The following is a 22,480-nucleotide window of genomic DNA, read 5'->3' as shown; positions in this document are numbered from 1 at the left end:
CAGCACCGAAAGTTACCCAGCATTTGCTCCTATTGGGTTGAGGGAAAACCCCGGAAGAAACCTCAACCAGGTAACTTGCCCCGACCGGGATTCGAACCCAGGCCACCTGGTTTCGCAGTCAGACGCGCAGACCGTTACTCCACAGGTGTGGACAGCTATGTTCTATATGCTTATGATTACTCTAAATATATTATTAGTTATTCTCATTATCACTGCAATTGTTGTTATTCCTTTTAATAAATAATCACCCCCCGTTACTTGTGTCCTTTTGAAATCTTTGAAATTTTATGTTTTTATTTGAACTGGACGTCTTGTGGAATCCGTAGTTGTGATATTTGGTTAGATAGGTAAACTACCTGAATTATCTTTAGGGGATGAAAGAGTAATGAAACGGAGAAAAATTCTCTCGAGCATTGGGATTTGAACCCGGGTTTTCAGCTCTACGTGCTGATGCTTTATCTACTAAGCCACACCTGATACCCATCTTGGTGTCGGGCAGAATTGTCTCAGTTTAAGTTCCAACTCTTGGGTTCCCTCTAGTGGCTGCCCTCTGCACTACGTCATAGATGTCTATGAACGTAGGACTGAAGTCCACACATGTGCTGAGGTGCACTCGTTATGAGTGACTAGTTGGCCGGGATCCGATGGAATAAGCGCCGTCCTAAATCACGAAGTGAATTGCTTATATCATATATATTATTTTAATGTACCGAAGTACATATGATATTTCCATGCAGATGTTCTGCGTCATCATACGATGAAAGATTCCGTCGGATCCCGACCAACTAGTCACTCATAACGAGTGCACCTCAGCACATGTGTGGACTTCATTCCTATGTTCATAGACATCTAAGACGTAGTGCAGAGGGCGGCCACTAGAGGGAACCCAAGAGTTGGAACTTAAACTGAGACGATTCTGTCCGACACCGAGATGAGTATCCGTGTGGCTTAGTATATAAAGCATCAGCACGTAGAGCTGAAAATCCTGGTTCAAATCCCGGTGCCAGAGAGAATTTTTCTCCTGTCCATTACTCTTTCATCGTATGATGACGCAGAATATCTGCATGGAAATATCATACGTACTATGGTACATTAAAAAAATATATATCTTTAGGGGTCCTACCTGTCAACCCCTCTTTATCCGATTCCCCTGGTACGACATAATACCAATACAAATTTCCTCGTGACTATTACACTTTTACTACGTCATACTACTTTTGACCAATAAAACGATACCAATGGACGTGTTCTAACCAATCATGGCTGTTTATCGCTACAATTTGATCATTTCCCTAGCATTTGTTTCTTTTCATCACTTCCCTAGCATTTCTTTCTTTGTCTGCCAACATTTCAAACTGCAAACTTTTTACGGTACTGTAAAAAATAATTTGCTATCGTTTCCCTCATAGATAGTCAGCTGAAAATGGCGGCTCCATTCAAACATTCTGGTAAAGCTAACATTACTGACATAGAGTTTTATTAAGTCAATATCTTATTGTATTACAGTACTTTATTTCTTCTAATCTTTATATACTTTCATCTAATCCTGTAATAGTCAATTAAATCCCACTCGACATTTGATTTTCTCTACATAAATAAAAACCTCTACTAATATTACTGTTGATAATACTTACTTCGAAATGGAATCAGTAATGCTCCACTGCCAGATTTAAAGTGACTATGTTAATAGAGTTAAATAATTTATACAGGATCATTCACGAGGTTTTACATTCCTTTACGGATCTTATTTCTGAAGACATTTTGAGCAAAAAAGTCATATAAACATAGTTCTTACTCTCAATATTTTCAGAGTTACACTAATTAAAATTGATTTTAGCTGAAGGACTAATAGAAATAAGGAATGAACTATTTAGAAGTATCATTTCTTTAATTGGCAGGTATTATGAAGCTGTATATGTGCTGAGAACTCTTTAGTTGCTTCGTACAGATATCTTTTCGTATATTTAAATAGAGAATTTCATTATTATTACAAACGTATGACAACAATTATTACAAATCACACCATTTCCACCGACTTAATTATTAGCAGTTCACTCTTCGTCCTAATTTATAGACTTGGAGAGCTCACAACACATTTAGAAAAATGTCGCTGTCCACATGAGTACACTTGGCCACACGCTTGTGAATGGCACTCGTCGCGCTACGTAACTGCATACGGCTATCTTTGATTTCCGTAGCGCTCGCGCTGGCTGCTGACTGCACACTGACCAAGATCACACGTTTACAGCAATGCGTTCCAATAACGAAACGTACCCCTGTAAATAATGAGAATAGGACTAATGTTTATATGACATTTTTTGCTCAGAACGTCTTCAGAAATAAGTTTCGTAACGGACGATAAATCCTCGTGAATCACCTTGCATATCTCAAGAATAAGGGATGGAAAAAGTTACAGCACTTTTGCAATACCAGATTTCAAGTTAATAGCAGAATATTGCACGCTCCTGTCGAGAAAGAAGTAAAGCAAAGGCAGGTGACTTTGGACAGAAATGTTTATTAAAACTAAAAACTAACTAAGAGTTGATTAGCGTTGTGTAGTCCTTATAAAATTTTTGTACAGATGAAGTCCAAATTGTTGAGAATTTTGATACTTGCAACATTAGTCATAAATTATTTACAAGAATGCATCTCTAATGACAATATACCTCCTGCTGAAATGGATTTGTTTTGATATGAATATGCAATAATTGTATGAATGTATGTTGCGACTTTTATAGACTAATAGCATATTTCCTTCAGGATTACAGCTACCAAGGAGAGAACTGTATCAACAGTATTGGACGATATAGCACTTGAAGTGAACGAGACTGTGTGTGAGATTCCCAAGAATTCAGGTTCTTCGGCAAAACCTGTGCTGACTCGTGAAGATGAGAAGCAGTTGGAATTTGAATTGCCTAAATTATGTTTCTCGAATTTGGAAAAACTGAAGAAAACTTTCAAATGCCATGTTTGTGGTAAGCGTTTCTCAAAGACAAGTGCCTTGAAAAATTATGAAAGGACGCATGCAGAACTGAAACCTTTCAAATGCGATGTTTGTGGTAAGTGTTTTTGTGTATTGAGTAATTTAAAAGCCCATCTTGTCCGGCATACAGGCGAGAAACTTTACAAGTGTGGTTTTTGTGGCAAATGTTTCTCATATTCGAGTAGCCTAAGTCATCATAAACGTCTACACACAGACGACCAAGCTTTCAAATGTGATGTTTGTGGTAAGTGTTTCCCGGTGTCGAATAGCCTAAAAATCCATGAACGCCGGCACACTGGCGAGAAACCTTTCAAGTGTGATGTTTGTGGTAAGTGTTTCTCGGTTAGGAGTAACCTAAGTGATCATGAACGCCAGCACACAGGCGAGAAACGTTTCAAATGTGATGATTGTGGTGTTTCATGTATTCGGGATGCCTACGGAAGCATAAACGTCGGCACACAGGCGAGAAACCTTTCAAGTGTGATTGTTGTAAGTGCTTCTCGGTGTCTAGTATCCTAAAAGAAACATGAACGCAGTCACACAGGCGAGAGGCCTTTCAAGTGCGATTTTTGTGTTAAGTGTTTCTCGGATCCGAGTAACTAAAAAAAACCATGAACGCCGGCACACAGGCGAGAAACTCTACCAGTGTGATGTTTGTGGACAGAGGTTCTCGGTGGCGTTCAGCTTAAACGTTCATAAACGCCGTCACACAGGCGAGAAACCTTTCAAGTGTGGTTTTTGTGGTGTTTCTTGTCCTCTAGTAGCTTAAGAAAACATAAACACCTACACACAGGCGACTAACATTTTAAATGGGATGTTTGTGGTGTTACCTGGATTCGAGGAGCTTAAGGAAACATGAACGCCGACACACAGACGAGAAACATTTCAGATATGGTGATTATGTTTTTCGTGTTCAGTGAGTCTAAGGAATCATGAACGCCGGGATAGAGGCGAGAAACCTTTCAAATGTGGTGATTGTATTTCTCGGATTCGACGAACCAAAGAAACCATGATCGCCGGCATACAGGGTGGGGGGGATACCGTTCAAGTGTGATGTTTGTGGTAAGTGTTATTCGATGTCGAGAGGCTTAAAAAAACCATTAACGCCGGCGTACACGCGAGAACCCTTTCAAGGGTGATTTTTGTGGTAAATGTTTCTCGGGTTCCAGTAACCCAAGTAAACATGAATGTCGGCACACAGTACAGAAGTACAGAAACCTTTCAAATATGCCTAAAATTCCATGAACACCGTCAAAGAGGCGGGAAACTTTTCTAATGCCGTGTTCATTTTGAGTGACTCTCTGAGTCGAAAACGTGAAAAGCCATGATCACTTGCACACATGCGGGACACTTTCTAAATGGGTTTTGCTGGTAGATATAATATAAGTACTCATGTGCTTAGGCTTATGAGCAAGAAATCGTTCTTATGAGGTTTTTGTGATAAATGTTCTCACGGTCGTGTAACTTAATAACCCATCAATGTCTATACGCCAGGAGACTTTCTATTCTGATATATCTTTGATATGTGTTTCTTTTTAAAGACTATTTTTTTAATATTTTTCAGAAAAACTGACGAAAAATTTGATAATGCGACGAATGTGGGATGTGAATAATTTCAAGGGAAAAATTGTTCCGGGGCCGGGTATCGATCCCGGGACCTCCGGTTGAATGTACCAGCGCTCTCACCAACTGAGCTACCCGGGAACTCTACCCGAAACCGTCTCAACTTTTCCCTTTATATCCACACAACTCGCGTGGGCTGACGAAACGCCAGAGACCCACATCGAGTGCACACAATCTCTGTGTGACTTGGAATTGTGGTTTTCTGTTAACGTACACAGTGACGTATATATTAAGCAAATCTAGTCTTTCAGGTAAAGCTTCCTGTAAAGCAGATTTGAATAATTTCAAAGGAAAAATTGTTCCGGGGCCGGGTATCGATCCCGGGACTTCTGGTTGAACGTACCAGCGCTCTTACTAACTGAGCTACCCGGGAACTCTACCCGAAACCGTCTCAACTTTTCCCTTTATATACACACAACTCGCGTGGGCTGACGAAACGCCAGAGACCCGGGATCGATACCCAGCCCCGGAACAATTTTTTTCCCTTGAAATTAATCAAATCTGCTTTACAGGAAGCTTTACCTGAAAGACTAGATTTGCACAATGTGGGATGTGTTTTATCACTCTTGTAACCTAAAACTTCATGGTTGCTACTAATGGCTAGAAAACGTATATGGGCTACTACTATTGTTAAAATATATACACTGAAGGTGAGCATTTTCAGGTAACGAGAAACTTGCCCAGACCATGAAAGTTGATTCACTCTATTGCCATCATAAATCTATTTTCTCGTAGTATTTTATCAATGAGGCGGTAAAATATCTTCTTCATCCATTGTGTCTAACTAATTATGAAATTCAACAATCACTTTCAGTATTTTGTTATGTGTATCTAACCAGACCACCACGTGATTTGAATTCTTAAATATTCTTTGTCATAAATTTTGTAGTTGGTTATCTGCGTTTATATTGCCTGGCTTGTAGTCATGAGAGACCGCCATTGGTGAGTTATGCACAAGTAACATCTGAATACATAGTATCGACTTCACATATCATTATTGGCATATTTATCGATATGCGCTGTCTTTTCTATTCTTGGTTTATCGTGAATCGAAAAGGATTTTTGTAGTCATACAATGTAGGCTATTTGTAATACCTTTATGAAACTAACCATGATTTTACATATTAATCCTGTTATCACTTATTTGTAATCATTCATGGCCATTGAAGATATGAAATATCAAACAGGGTGAAATCAGGCTTTGTGCTACAAGACTAAGGGCTGGTTTCACCAACCTTCAGTAAACACTCGAAATGAAACATTAACTACTCAACATTAAAATATTTAACGATTCATTAAAATGCGAGCTTCTCATCAACCAAATATGCTTAACATTTAATGAACAGTAAGTAATGGCTCATTACGGATAAATAAGTGCGTTCTATAAATTTTTCATAACTATACCAGTACACTTTTCTACGTAACCAGATTCTACTATATCGCAAATTGTGTATAGTATTAGAAAACAGTTTTGTTGCGCCTCTCGGTAGTGGGAATGTTGAAGTTTTGACCGCGGTTTACACGAGTACGTTTATATGTGTGCTATCTCCGTAGACTTCAAACCGAGCAGCTATATGTGCCTTGTTGCGCTTATTCTGTCACGGCTGTCCTATGGAGCAGTCAGTACCGTGCTGGTTTGTCATCCTTGGGACGCGAGTTCGATTCTCGGCGAAATCTTTGGTTATTGAAATAAGCTAAATTTTATAAATTTTACCTTTCTTCATTTTTTTAGTTTTTTTTTTTTTGTAGTAGAACGAATTATTTCGCAACTCTGGCTCCTCTACAAGAATTAGAAAACTCTTGGGATATCAATTTTCTTCTCGGAATAAAACAAATATAAACAAACAAAGAAAAATATAAAAAAAAAATGCATATGTCGATCTAATACTTTGTACACATGCCAATGACGTCTATCACTGCCTGGCATCTTCTGAGCGTTGGGTCCACCAGATCACGGAATAGTTCTGGTCTTCAGCGACATATTCCCAGGAAGGCAGAACTTGATCGCACAACTGATCTGGATTTTGAGGTGGGTTTTCTCGATATTTGTCAATCCTCCTCTTTTTCATGCCTTTCCGTGAACCTTCTTTGAACATTTATGGCAGTGTGCGTAGAGTGGTTATCCTGCTGGAAAATTTAATTTTCTTCGGAAAGAAAACGAGTATAAATTTCATGAATCCAGTTCCTTTGCTTCTGTTTCAAAGCCAGTGCAAACTTATCTTATCGCTAGCTATAACATAATTCTAAAAAATGAAAGTTAATATACCAATTATGTTCTTTTATGTTTGAATGCACATTATGTATTCATTTACTCATATTTCTTAGGTATGTAGTTATAATAACCACTTTCATGTGTTAATAGTACATTATGCAACCAGCCTATAATGGTAGTAATTAAGACACTTGTATGTCTGTTTATGAAACGAGCGCAAGCGAGTTTCATAATTTTCATACAAGCGTCGGAATTAGCATTATAGGCAAGTTTCATACGACTTTTTATGCTCGACCATATTTCTAACTTGAAATTATTCATAAGTATTCATGTTATGGTTCTGTAAGTGAGGAGAGGAACTGACCTGAATTGTGAGATTTGTGCAGACGCGAAAGTTTTGACTTTTTTCCGAGACACGAATGTTATTGACCTTGATATAATCTAGAGAATAACATGAACATTGGGCTTGATATAACCTGGAAATTGATTTAGAATTGAAAAACGAGTTGACAAATTGAATTTATTTTAATATTATTTAAAATTAACGCTAATTATTATAGTAACAGAATATAACCTTTTGCGACAATATTGGATTTCCAGCCTCCGTGACTTTTCGCTAATTGTCTTTCGATTGCTTATCCGAGAATAATCGATAGTGCTGTTTTATAATGGTACAAAGGTGATTTCTCATTGGCTGAACAACTGAATTATAATGAATAGGTATACTTTAGTGAGGTGCATTAAAGGGCTACTACCTGGTGTATAATTACTACATTTCGGCATGGTCGAGCATAATATAAAAATTCATTTATATGTTACCTAGTTGACTAGTTTCAGCTTTATGTCAGCCGTTTTTATGATACTCTAACCTATGATAAGTTCTTCTAAAATTTTGAGTACCACGATCTTCGTGACGCTTTATCTTTCGTGATTTTTTGTGTCATTTAAATTTTCAAATGATCGTTTCATAAATGGATAACATTATCTCCATCTAACTCTTAATTTTCTTGCTGTTCCAGATATAACAATTCTGCGTCGAAACGTTCCGCCAGTTTATATTGTAACTAATGAACCATTACATTTTAAAGACAGAAATTTCTATCACTAAATTTAATGATAACTTTACTGGTTCGTTAGGTTAGAGACGCTTGGCGAGATATAAAATTGATTTAATGAACCAGTAAATAAATTAATGAACTGTTAAAACCTTAATGAAGCTCCATGAAACCGGCTCTAAGTAATATAACAGGCTATATGAATTATATTGTACTATATATAATGAGTAGAACAAAATAAATATAGAAAGAGATTATTTTGTTCAACTTTTGCATACAAAAATTAATAAGTATACTTATTCATTGAAGAATAAACTTTCCTTGAAATAATATATATATATATATATATATATATATATATATATATATATATATATATATATATATATATATAATTATTTGAGGTAAACCTTTTATGATTGAATCAATATTCTGTCAAATATCTTATGTCTGAAATTATGTCGTATGAGGATTTTATATTAAAAAAGGTTCATTTTCATGCTTTAAGTAAACGGTCACATCTCGCAAGTCCCTCTCTTTCGGGCTGATACTTTGCTGATACAATTAAAGGCTGCAGAGAAGAAGCAATACTGTTCAAATTAACGTTTTTTTGTTTTTAAACACCATTCTGGGTTCACTGTTCAAATCTGGTAAGTTGTTCGAGTCATCACTACTCCTAGCTTTCCTTCGTTATTCTTGTCCACTGTGTTTTTCAAATCCGATGTTCAGTTGTTCCAAGATTGTCTTGAGAAGTGCTTTTGAAGTCATAGAGCTCAGATTAGTCAGATATTTGCATCATACGTAAGGTCTATTTTTTGTGAAACATTACTTACGTTCATTAGATCTCATGGTACTTGACAGTTGCACTTAATCTTGCGATTTTCGTTTTGTGCAAAATTCTGTCAAGGCTTAATGAAGAGACATCTGAAACAAGATATTTTTGGCCATTTTCATTAATAAATCGCGTAGCTGTGAGGTAAAAGCATAAGAACAATAATATCCCATGTTGTATACATTTTGATTATAGACTTTGAGCTGTACTAACGATTTGACAATTCTGTTAAATGTACAATTTCCTTTATTAAATTAAATTATTATGGTATAGTACCACAGTCTAGTATATACAGTCACGAAGCTCAATACGTAATAAATACCGGTACACTATGTATCCATACAGTAGCGTGCAAATTAATCCGAACACGACATATTTTTACATTTTCTGTCATTGTTGGCCTCACAGCTGCTCATACCGCTTTAATTGACATCTGTAGTACGTGTAATTCCATTGTTGAAGGTCTGTCATTATTTTTTTTATAATATGTGACATTTTGCCTGTCGTTTTTTACTTATAAGCATTTCAGTTGTGTTGAAGACTTAATACTGCAATCCTGTATACATTCTGTCGTCTTCACAAATGGATACAACTCCACGAAAACGGTCTAAAATTATAACATTAGCAGAGCATTCTTCTATGACACAGAGGCAAATTGCTGCAGAATGTCACATCGGTTTGGCTACTGTTAATTCGATCATAAAACGATACAGGGAGACTGGATCCATCATACCCCAGAAAAAAGGAAACAACGGCCAGAAAAGGAAGACTTCACCTGCAGATGATCGTTTAATTGTCAGGAAAAGTAAATTAAATCCTAGACTAACTGCTGTCGACTTAACCCGCGAGTTAATGGCTACCACTGGAGCGAATATTCACGTCACAACAGTGCGGCGTAGGCTTTTGGAAGCTGGACGAAAGGCTCGTAAGCCTATTAAGAAGTAACTGATAACCCCTGTTATGTGCAAAAAACGCTTAATGTGGGCAAAATTACATCAACACTCGACAGTGAATGACTGGAAGAATGTACTTTTTTCCGATGAGTCTCATTTCGAGGTTCACGGCCACCGTGTTTCTTACGTACGGAAAGGATCCGAAAAAGTAACAGCAGCTCATCTCCAACAAGCACCCAAATACCCCCCTAAAGTAATGTTTTGGGGTTGTTTTACACATGAAGGGCCTGGAGCATTAATACCTATCAAGGGAATGATGAATTCTGACAAATATATTCACTTATTGGAAACCAGAATCGTACCCCAGCTGCAAAAATCATTTCCAGATGGCAGAGGTGTGTTCCAACAAGACCTGCACCATGCCATACGCCTCGAAAAACTACAGAATTCGTCAACAAGAAGAATATTCAGATACTCCCCTGGCCAGGCAACTCACCCGACATCAACCCCATTGAGAACTTGTGGTCAATTTGCAAAAGAAGAATGCAAGAAATGGATTGTTCTACAAAGGAGAAGATGATTTCTGCCCTCATTGGTGTATGGTTTCGCGATGAAGAAATGAAGAATATTTGTGGAAAAATAGTGGAATCCATGCCAAATCGCCTCAGAGCTGTTATTAGGAATAAGGGAGGCCACATAGATTACTGAGGTATGTCTTAGATCCTTTTTTTTATCCCGTTTGAGTGTTTTTGCATAAGTAATTACGTTGTTCGGATTAATTTGCACGCTATTGTAGATAGCAGCTAACCACTAGGATCGCTACTATCGCCTCATTACAGACAATACGAAATACTACCTGCACAGTCTCTTGTTCCTAGCACCTTCAAAACTCAAGCTTCGTGACTGTATATACTAGACTGTGATAGAACCATATTCACTTGCGTTTGTTAATTCAAATTTGAACGAAATGAATAATTTGTATTCCTTTACTGATACATGAGTTTCTTTCCGAGGAGATTGCGTAGGACCTTATTCGTTCTTCCTATTTTTTATTGCATTACAGCACTATAACTCATATTATAATATTATCACGATAAAAAAACCAACTGTGTTGTTTACAAAAATCCTGATACAGTCAGTGACGCATTCTTTGGTAACAGCACATAATCAATTATATCTGGAAACAGAGATGTTCCTAGCTACGTTTCTGGATGCGATTTAGGATTACTTTCAGGTTCCGTTTTATTTCACCGTTCTGTATTAAAATAACGGCTATTTCATAGCATTAATTTATATGGTTGAAACGCCACCCTTCGTGATCGGGTTAAGCCAGTCAAATGGTCTGTCTTACCGTCTGTATTAGATCCAACGAGTTAGATACTAGTATCTAACTCGTTGATTAGATCACGATGGGACTGACAGTTTCAACTAGTTAGAAAGAGAGAGATATAGAGTGGCCATGGCGCCGCCATGTTTGAAGAAAATTGAACGACCGTCCGCCATTAACTAAAACGCATAAAACAAAGTGGACGTGGCAATAAGTAACATTGCAATCGCCAGATGTCAAATTTCCGTTTGCATGAATCAGTTAAACGAAAGTGGAAAAACCTAGTATTTCGTCAAATATGTGCTAGTAACTTAATCTAAAATAAAGACCTTATGTACGCTAAATTCAAAACACTTGAGCTATCCCTATAAGGAAAGCTTAAAAGAATAACCTAAGCAAAACTGTCATGTACGTATGACAAGAAGTCCTAGCAAATATACTGAAGAAAATGATAATATTCCTAGGTTCTTTTAAATGGGACCTGCAAGATTGCCTATAAAATGAACGAGTATGATTAGGATGATTTTCATAAATTGTTTTCCCAGTCTCAACACGTTGCAAAACTATTTATTATACCATAAGATATAGAATGAAAGTAGGCCGTAACTGTGGTAAACAACCTTTACCTCCAACCTTGTAACTTGGGTAAAAGATGACCAAACACTCTTTCAGTTTTTTTTTGTTACAATAGAGTATAATTATCGAAATGTGAACGTGAGGCCATCAGCCAGCTGGTCTGTCTGAACCTTTCAAGGGCTGTGGCACCACAGATTATTATTAGTGTATAATTGAGCACCTACGTACAATAATGGGGTACGTAGTTACGAAATATATTCATATTACCCCATTATTGCACGTGGGTGCTCAATTATGTTCTTTCATGTCTTTCCAGTCAAAATACTAACAACAATACGACCTACCCCAGAGTTTTGCGTTATTTTGGATGAGAGTGTCGAAATATAATTTTAATATTTGATTGCTATTACTGGGTTTGAAACGGAATTTTAGTGGTTTTTTACGTATTTAGTTCAACTTTATTACTAGTGAACCATTTATGTTGTTCAAGATCTTACAGCTCCTGAAATGTGCATTTCCGATTACTGGTTCCTGATGTAAAAATACTCAGTTTAGAGTTCTCTACCATATCTATAATTTTAACCCTATTGGTTGGAGACACTCTAAATATAAAATGAAACGTTTCTGGAATGATTTTTCCAAGTGCATGTGGGGACACGACAGCAGAAAATTTAAAAACTTCAAATGAACGGCCAGTTGCTAAATATCTTAACGTCACTACTAATCCTCACGCACATTGATTGCATATCTCATTATTGCATTTTTTCCTCTGATTATAAGGTTTGATCATTTCCAATAATTTTCCGATACATTATTCATCCATTCTTAAATATTTTCTTCAAGTCTTCACTGCTAGTATTTTGTAAACATTCCAGAAATTTCATGTGTGATTAATTTTCACAATTTAATAACCACTCTTTCCTCCACAGCCATTTCCGATTTTCTTTTGACGTTAAGAGCAGCAGCATTACAAACAATGCAATCTTCATGCTGGTTTTTGTGATCGTACGCACCATTTTCACAATGGATTTGAACTCGAAATTTTCACATAGATATCTGTTTGCTAGACTGTGTGTGTGTGTGCGTGCGTGTGGGTCGAACTGCAGACCTGGGACTGTTCGATCAGACTGTCGCTTCACAACTGTCAGCACGGACTGGATAATGTATGTATGATAAGAGTATTCCTTCAACTTCACAGCAATCACCTGGGGAGGAATATGCTTAACTTTTATATTACCTACATAAAAACATGTTACAGTAGAGCATCGATTACCCGTTTTTTTAATTAAATTACATAAGGTACTGTACTGTATTATGAATAAAACCAGTTTATTATGTACATGTGAGTATAGCGTCTTTCTACATTACTGGGTTCAACAATATAAGAAACCACGTAGCGTTCTCATCCTCCGTGTTATCCGGATAGTTTCTTATCCGGATTGCCCTTGGCTCATATAGTCCAAGATGCACTGGTAACGTCAAAAAAAGTTTAACAACCAGTTCTCTCATGTTTATCTATGTTAAACATATACGATATATGTCCATGGTAATTGCAAATATTACTTAGAATTACTTTAACAAGTTTCGACCGAACTGGTGCGAACCGGCCGAGTATCACTATTGCCAGGATGCATAACCACATTAAAATTTTTTCAGCTGTTGTAGTTCATTTCCGAGAAATGAAAATATTTATATCGTTTTTACGACGGTGAAATACGGCGAAAATGAAGTTCCGAAAAAATTGTCCAAAAGTAGACAAAATCCATTTATATCCCACATTTGAAGCCCTCGTAATGGGTATAATTTACCCAGAACTCGCATCGTTTCTGATGGGTGGCTATCCTATGCAAATGTAGTTAGAATTTAGAATGGAGTGCAGGCCTACATGCATTCAGTTATCATCCTTTAACATAATTTTGTTGATCCAAGTGATTCATACGCAAAATATTGAAAATATATGGTTGTAGCAATGTGGAAGTTAAAACGTAAATTCGGAACATCATGACAATTGTTTCCGTCGTACAGGAAATCTGTGCGCGGACAAAATGCAGACAATTTTTAAACATTTCTTATTACACTGGATGCCAACTACCCTTTGCAGAAACCAAGTAAATTTGTGAGTACAAGCATTCCTATCAGTCAAGTGTAATTATATAAACATTATAAATTAAACTTATTTTATTCTCCTTTGTGGACATGTTGCAAGAATTTGACATAATGTATGTCCAGTCACTGCTTGCTTGATAGTGTCAATGCCTATTATATCTGAGTGAACACGGAATCGCGTCTCTGCATCTTACTTATTTTGGAACGCTAAAGTAATTTCCTGGAAGTGTATAATTATACAGGGTGTTTAAAAAATACGGGGCATAATTTCAGGTATGTATTTCCCACATGTAGACAATCAAAATAGTTCATTACAACATGTGTCCGGAAATGCTTCATTTCCGAGTTATGGCCTTCACAACATTGAAATTCACCGGAACGTTTTTCTTTCCGCAGGTCGTTGCCGTCAAAGGAGACATTAAGAGGGCACTCTGACAGTTCATTCCGAGGCGAAGGTTACATTCAGTGTTGTGTAGGCGTTAGACTGTGCGACATATATTCAAATCAAGAGCTGGCAGAGATACACTTCATGTACGGTAAGGCGGACGGCAATGCTGCGCTGGCTCGTCGTTTGTACCAGGAGAGGTACCCACAGCGACAATGTCCAGATCGGAAGACATTTGTACGTCTCCATTACCGTCTGTGCGAGTATGGAAAATTTAACTCTCCTGGTTTGGGAAGGGGACGACCAAGATCTACAACTCCAGAAGTACAGGAGGAGATTCTGGAGGCTGTGAACATGACTCCTTCTATCAGTACACGAAGGGTAGCGTTGCAAGTCAGTGTTCCTCATACGACTGTCTGGAGACTGTTGAAAGAGTATCAATTGTATCCTTATCATTTGCAACGTGTACAGGCCCTGTCACCAGCAGATTACCCTGCACGAGTTAGGTTCTGTCAGTGGTTCTTGCAGCAGTGTGGTGTAAATCCGAACTTTCCTGCCTTAGTATCATTTACAGATGAAGCACAGTTCACACGAGATGGCATAACAAATATCCACAATCAGCATGTATGGGCGTATGAAAACCCACGTGCAACTGTTCCATCTCATACCAGGTGCGGTTCTCCCTCAACATGTGGGCCGGTATCATTGGTGATCGATTAGTTGGACCCCATGTACTTGTAAACAGACTTACGGGGCAGGCGTACACAGACTTCCTGGAAAACACCATACCTCATGTTTTAGAAGACACTCCACTGATCAATCGTCAACACATTCACTTCTTGCGTGATGGCGCTCCCGCACACTTCAGTCGTACGGCTCGCCGGTATTTGGATCGAAGGTTTCCTGATCGATGGATAGGTAGAGATGGCCCAATTGCTTGGCCTCCACGCTCACCTGATCTGAACCCTGTCGATTTCTACTTGTGGGGCCATTTAAAATCATTGGTTTATTCGTCTCCGGTGCCTGATTTGGAATCCCTTCGGAATCGAATTGTGGCATGTTCTGAGGACATACGCAATACTCCTGGAGTTTGGGATCGTGTTCGCAGGTCAATGAGACATCGATGTGAGGTCTGTATTCAAGCAGGAGGTGGACATTTTGAACATCTTCTGTAATGACAACGACCTGCGGAAAGAAAAACGTTCCGGTGAATTTCAATGTTGTGAAGGCCATAACTCGGAAATGAAGCATTTCCGGACACATATTGTAATGAACTATTTTGATTGTCTACATGTGGGAAATACATACCTGAAATTATGCCCCGTATTTTTTAAACACCCTGTATTGTAATTAAACTTTGGCTTTAATCTTGAATATATTATCATTCTAGATTGATTAAGGTATATTTATTACTTCAGTGTAAGCTGTTTCTGTGTAGTTTCCTAGGACCCGGTACTCGTTATCTATAATAATGTGTTCTTAGGTTAGGTTAGGTTAGGTTAGGTTAGGTTGTAGTTCATTTCCGACAAAAGGAAATATTTTTATCGTTTTTCTTTTCAGAAAGGAACCACTGTGTAAACACAAAAACGACCTATGTAATGAGTACCGGGTAGTAGGAAATGACCGGTTTCTGATTACAGCGGCACATACTTTCCGCGTAAGTATCAATATTCATATGGATCTTAACTTAGTACTCCATATTCGCCGTAAAAATCGCAGTTTGTAACGAACGACGAGTAAAGACGTTTTCCCAGCAGCTTACAATCTGTAAATGCATGTCAGTTTCTTAATTCTTTCAGTTACGATGGATGTGATCAAGGCGGAACTCGAGGTCGACCCACTGTCTCTAGAAACAAGTGACGACACAGATGAAGATGAGAAGAAACATATACTAGAGGTACATTATAAACCATTACTGTCTGTTTTGTATATGCGACTTTTATTTAGATATAAATTTACCTTACGACATAAAGTGTTCATCTCAAATTATATTCAATGGACTTAATGAAAAAAAAAAAAAAATTGGCAGCTCCTCGTCTTCTTTGTCATAACATATTTTGTACATATCTTTCACGGGTAAGCCATTTGAGAGTTGATCGGAGTTCTTAATTTAACACATAGTTTATAGGAAGCTTTATTGAATAGGTAATTATAGACGAGATGTCGCTGAGTCAATGATTCAATTGAATTAGTTCTTGATTCAATTATTTTGAATTGAATTAAAATAATTTTAAGGCTTTTTTCTGCACGTCTCCCCTTCTTCTGTTTTCTTCGACTTCCCTCTCCTAAATGTCCCTACCTCTTATTGTACCACTTCTCTCCTATACATGTTTCTACTTTTATTATACTACTACATCTATTCTGTCACGTAATTCTACATATCTCAAACTATACTACTATATACATACATTCACCACCACCCATGTTATTCCTTAATCTTTTTCTACATTCAGTCATAGGTAGAATAAATGTCAAATATCTTTAATAAATCTGTCAACAAATTTCGCTGAACTGCCAATTCCAGCGAGTTACTCACTCGAGGTTTTCACATTGAACGAGAATCTCTTCAATTTTTTGGACGTCCGTTTGATTCCATTTTATCAATGTTTGATTTTTCTCGTTACACATTTCTAGCTATCGAGATCTCTTCAAGACTGTAACAGGCCTAAGAATATAATAAATTATTTCATTCTCAGAGTGGATAGAAAAATTGAAGACGACTTGTATGACAAGAACTTTCTTTGAAAAAAACGTAGGAGATGGTGGTAAATTTTTTTATAGATCCTGCCACTGAAGTAGAAGCAGGGAAGATAGTTCAAAAGGGGGTGCAACATACCTTATGACGTGGGAAATATACATTCTTTAATACTAAAGTCTATGATATTGATTGAGTCATTTATGATGTTGTAATTATATTTGCCATAAATATTAAAGCATTCTTTCAATAAATTCTTAAAACTACAAATAGTGATCGTTTTCACTCATTGAGTTGTATGTATCGAATTTCAAATGAAAAAATAATGTGAGATCAGATTCACCCCACCTATTGAAGTGACACCAATCAACAAGATACATTAAACAGTATGAACTGGAAAACAGTGGCAGATATTTACATTGGGTAGAGATTATTCTACAAAATAGATTATTATAAAATTAAATAGACGCCTCACTAGGATGTAACCTTATATGGTTAATGCTTACAAAAGTCAAAATATTGATCAGACTCACCCCATGTTATGATACTGATTTTATGGAATCAGAGTGCAACCAGTAAAATTTTAAATCATGCTCAAAACTTAAAAATAGTTACAATATCCACCCACGATCACAACATTCCTCAATATTATCCTTTCCCTCCCACCAAACATCCTCATATTCATTTTCTTTCACTGTGGCGGTTCCTCGACTTTGGAATTCTCTATCAAGTAATGTCAGAGACTGCCAGACGTAAGATTATATGTATATCACAGAGTAAATATTTATATCATCTCATTCTTATTATATTATTATTATTATTATTATTTCTTATCAATGTTTATTATTGTCTCACATTACTTATCTAAGTTTCATTCTCTACTTTTACTTTCATTATTCACTTTCATGCTCTTATACGGTCTAGTTATTAAAGAAATAACTATGTAAGCTAGTTATATTCAGTCAGAATTAGAGTCTCGCTGGACGGAAAAGAAGGCCTACTGGCTTTAGCTCTGCCAGATTAAATAAATAAATATTATTACTTATTGTATCATGTATTTTCTGTTTTCCGAGAACTTCATTGAAGCTACTTGCGTGGCTCCTTTGGCTAAGACGCTTACCTGCTGATCCGGTGTTGCGGTCGTGCACGGGTTCGATTCATGGTTGGGGTGATTTCCTGGTTGAGTTTTTCTGTAGTTTCCCCAAACCATAATGTGAATGTTACGTAATCTGTGTCGAATCCTCTGTCTCATGTCGCCAAATACCATCTCTCTATCACCAATCCCATCGACGCAAAATAATCTAATAGTTGTTGCACCGTCATTAAATCATCAAGTAAAAACACTTAATTTATTAAAACTACACTTCAAAAATGTTTTTGCATAGATAATACACATTTTCATATGAATCCTGTCCCTATTCGTCACAGTGTAAAGCGCGTGCTGTAGGTTGTGATCAGGCTGACGCATATCAACAAATACAGAGCAGCTGATAACAATAGAAGTTGTCTTCTAACACCCTGTAATAAATTGCCAATTTAAGATATCTGTTTGTACTGCAGGAACGGAATCTTGTGGATCAGCATGTGACTGGTATAAAGGAGGAATATGAGGACCAGAGCCATGACCTCAAATCTGAGATAAAATTTGAGGAAGATCCGGTGCCAATTTCGTTCCCTGAGGTGAAACGTGAACCTGAGGTGAGTGGAGCACAAGATATGCACTGTGTTCTTCTTCCATAGTTTATCTTTCATTTTGATTCTAACGGGCACTACCTCTTTACAACAGTACTTGTAGTGCTTTTACTCTATGATAGATACAAAGAACTTACCACTATGTTTTATTACAAGTTATGTCATGTTGCAGAGAACTAGTGTTGGAATTTTATTACTGTTTTTGTCTTAAATACGAAACGGAAATTTTTTGTTATTCTTACTCTTAATTGTTGCCAGGCAACACATTCCCAGAGCGGGTTTGAGAAAATATTCTTAAGCGCATGACTTCTTTTCTCTTGTCTGTGTCTTTGTCTAAAATTTTTAATACTTCTCACCGTTTCCAAATAATTGATTTTGCTTTAGATTTATCTACAGACATTACCTCCTTGCTTCATCTATTTATCACCTCTTGTTTTTACATATTTACGTACTTGCAATGTATCCTTTCTAGAACGTTATCTTACTCGTAGATAAAAAATATTTTATAACTTTACGATAAAATATGTAGCTGATTTTGAGTAGATTCCAGAATAGGTTTTAAATTCTGCAATGTGTTCTGATACATACGTGCACGTACAGCTTGCTTGGAACTATTTACTCTTATTCTGTCAGTGAATTACATTTAGTTTTTATACAGGTAGAAGACAAACGTTGAGGCACTCTCGGCCTTCCTATCTAATCTAATTAATCCTTGTTAGTTGGAAAACAAGACAATTAAATAGTAAAGTGACCCTGCCATGAATCGTTATGATCAGAATGGTAATCTGCGTGTCGAGGTATTCAAGTGACAACACACACTCCTTATGTAAAACACAGTTATTTATTTGAATAAGCAAAATAAATTCGTAGCACAGAAAAATATCTTCTTCACAATGTAACGTAAACCAAATCCAGTTAATTACCTTACATAAGTAGGTACTTCCCCACGCTGGCATCCATCTTGTCATACAACCTTGACATAACCATCACTCAGCACACACATAGCCGTTACATACAAATTGGCCACCTCTCAAACGTCACACAACAATGGGTGCCTTCATCGTGAATTCCATACTCTTTAAATTCGTTCTACTGCAATAACTAAATAAAACATAAGCCAAAACCAACTCACTGAACTGATTGTATATTGGGGTAGGCTTTTAGTTATATCACAGCTATAAAAACGATCCTCGGAAATAAAAATATCGACCAGCATTTGACCAGAGTAGACTGAACGCAAGCCAGTCAGGTAAATGAAAGCAGTTCAAGCTAATAAGTACATCCCAAAACTCGCCGCTAAATTCCACACAAATATCTTCTGCAATACACTCGCAGGTTCCCACAACACCGCGGACTATGCGGCTTCCAGTAGACTTATCGAACCCGGTTCGATCCCCGGCCTAAGTAGGAGCTCGTGCCTGTTCACACACACATCCTCAACCGCCGGCACACATCTGACCTGAATGAGTCCATCTACCAGACTGACGCTACTATTGAAAAGAAACTCGCTTCACAGACCAAATTTAACTCACGCCACCGTCTTAACCAATCAGCAAGCGCTATTATAAAATAATGACTGCTCCCTCGATAAAATAATAACTGCTCCCTCGGTATCAACTCATCACAGGTAATAGGAAGAGAACCAGAGAAAACGGAAAAAAATAGAAAGATGAGAGGAAGTAAGCCATCTATGAAGCGTAAGAAGAACTAGAACAGAAAGAAATAAACTACAAGCCATCTATGAAGAGTTAGAATAATTAAAACTAACAGAGAAAAGTATAAAGCTAGAAAAATGTAAAAGAAATAGAAAGGAAAGGAAAGACATGCCGAAATATAAACGGCACCACGTAAAATTAGAAACATCAATTGACCAATTTTAAAATGACTAGAAACAAACATAATGAATTTGAATTTTCTTGTACGTCTTATGAGTACCGGTATACAACAAGTTATCAAGTTCAGTGAATGGTTGAACGAATTATCTGAACCAGACCAGTATATTCCTGGTAATGTAAAAATTTGAAGCCATACAATGACATAGTTTAGCCAAGGTTACAAAACGGAAATTTTACGAATTTTTGTCCAAAGATGTGGTGTTATAATTACGATGTCTGACTGTAAAATTGGTGCACTGATGTCCATAATCTGGTGGGGACGAGTTACCTGTTTGAAGTTTTTTCTGTGGTTATTTCTGACTCCATTCAGAGCAAATGCTGGGTAACTTTTGGCGCTCAACACTGAAATCATTGTGCTGGCATTATCACCTTCACTTCACTAAGACATTAGATAGCCATTGCAGTTGGTAAAGTGGCGTAAGATAAACAATTTAAGCGTTGTTAAATAAAACATAACATTTAACATTTAAACAATTTACCAAGTCCACCAAATCCGTCACTTGAATTTGAATTATTCGTCCATAAATAATTGCAGCTATTATACAGTAGTTAAATAGTTATTCTAGAGCAACCATTCTCCTCCAGTTTGCCATGGGACACTCGAAAGATCCACTGGTGTGTGGAAGACTACTGACTGCATCTCAACTCAGCCTCAGCCTTCGGTAAACACAGTGTAGGTGTGCGAGCAGCAGACAAGAGAAAGACCGACGCACATCTACGGTAGCCAGATCAGTAAAATTAGAATATCGTGCCAGTCTTGAAAAATATCGTATTTTACTTGGCTTTATGAAAGAAATTGTTTCGTGCATTAAATGCTTTAGAAACACATGTAAAGATATTGTATGTTTTCAAATTTCCTAAATAACAAGTTAATTATCACACTAATATTGCATTGTAATAATTTTGTGTCATTAAATTTTGCGTTTCTATTATAAACATTAAATAAAAATATAAAAATAGTTTTATTTCTATTTGTGAATAATGTGTATTGTGACGGTTTTATACTAAACAACAATGTAACTTTATTATCTCAACAATAGATTTGCTCTCCACACAGTAACACAGTATTCGTTAGTGCACGCCACTGACGACAATGACAATTTACTTGGACTATTACGAACAACAAGGAACTGTTAATCTTAACTAATATTTACAAAGCACTATTTACAACACAGAACGGTCAGTTCTCAGTTCGTTTATCTTGGCTAGTTCTTCTAGCTCAGTCACTCGCGTTCACAGAATCTCGAACCCCAGAACTTCAGAGACGATCCACTGAACTTAGAACTCAGGTCCCCCAACTGCGGTCCACTGCACTCGAACTCCGGGCTTCAGGCTCCACAGTTACGGACACAACTCAAGTCGCGCTCTGGTCTCGAAGCTGGCTTCACTGCTACACAAGACTGTCTGCCTTGCTCTCCACTGACTTTAACAACACTGCCTTACTGACTGACTGATTGACGTTCACTTGCGTCTTCTCTTTTATAACCAAACTATAGTTTCTCGAGAGTTCGCGAAAGATTCCACTCTCGAATAATCTGGATTTCCACTTCGACGGACTCCTGGACGATTCGGGAGGGTCCGTCCCCCCCTTCACTCCGCACATAGCAGTTGCGCGCGCAAACTCCCCTCGCCTCTCCAAGCCGCGCGCAGTCCCCCAGTGCTCCCTGGAGCCCGTGTCGACTCGCGCGCGACCTGCTCTCTTGCGGGAAGCGTGTTCGAGTCTCGAGGTGGCTGTCACAGTATTTTCTTTCTCTTCTCAACATCGTTTGCATCATGTGCCTTTTCACCATTAATCATATTATCATTCCGCGGTATGTTGTCTCATAAATAATTCATATAAAATTGAAAATATTATATGTAATATATTGATGCATATACATATACCTCATTTATCTGTATTTTATAGTATACTCATTTGTCCACACCTGTGAATAACGATTAGCACGTCTGGCCGCGAACGCAGGTGGCCCTGGGTTCGATTCACAGACGGGGCAAGTTACCTGGTTGAGGTTTTTCCGGGTTTTTCCCTCAACCCAATATGAGCAAATGCTGGGTAACTTTCGTGTGCTGGACTCAGGACTCATTTCACCACTATTAATCACCTTCATCTCTTTCAGACGACAGATGACCTAAAATGTTGATAAAGCGTCGTAAAATAACCTACTTAAAAGGAATTTGTACTCATTTCGTTATAAAACTTTCGAAA

At 37.4% G+C, this 22,480-nt stretch overlaps 1 protein-coding gene across 4 annotated transcripts in view; it reads left to right on the top strand.

Annotated features, from left to right (window-relative positions):
• Positions 1-22,480, top strand: part of LOC138691562 (gastrula zinc finger protein XlCGF57.1-like) — a 449,766-nt gene that overhangs the window by 250,276 nt on the left and 177,010 nt on the right. Inside the window, exons 1-4 of one of the 4 annotated variants that reach the window (XM_069813639.1) lie at positions 13,760-13,819; positions 15,553-15,649; positions 15,792-15,889; positions 18,248-18,385. In XM_069813639.1, the coding sequence (XP_069669740.1) occupies positions 15,797-15,889; positions 18,248-18,385 (231 nt within the window). In that variant the 5' untranslated portion in view covers positions 13,760-13,819; positions 15,553-15,649; positions 15,792-15,796. Of the gene's footprint in view, positions 1-13,759; positions 13,820-14,158; positions 15,393-15,552; positions 15,650-15,791; positions 15,890-18,247; positions 18,386-22,480 lie in introns of those variants that run through there. The other 3 variants (XM_069813638.1, XM_069813641.1, XM_069813642.1) reach the window with 3 other exon arrangements.

The sequence above is a fragment of the Periplaneta americana genome, chromosome 16 (assembly GCF_040183065.1).
Source record: "Periplaneta americana isolate PAMFEO1 chromosome 16, P.americana_PAMFEO1_priV1, whole genome shotgun sequence".
NCBI classification, from domain to species: Eukaryota; Metazoa; Arthropoda; class Insecta; order Blattodea; family Blattidae; genus Periplaneta; species Periplaneta americana.
The sequence above is the reverse complement of the archived record's forward strand: the minus strand, read 5'-3'. Positions and strand labels throughout refer to the sequence as shown.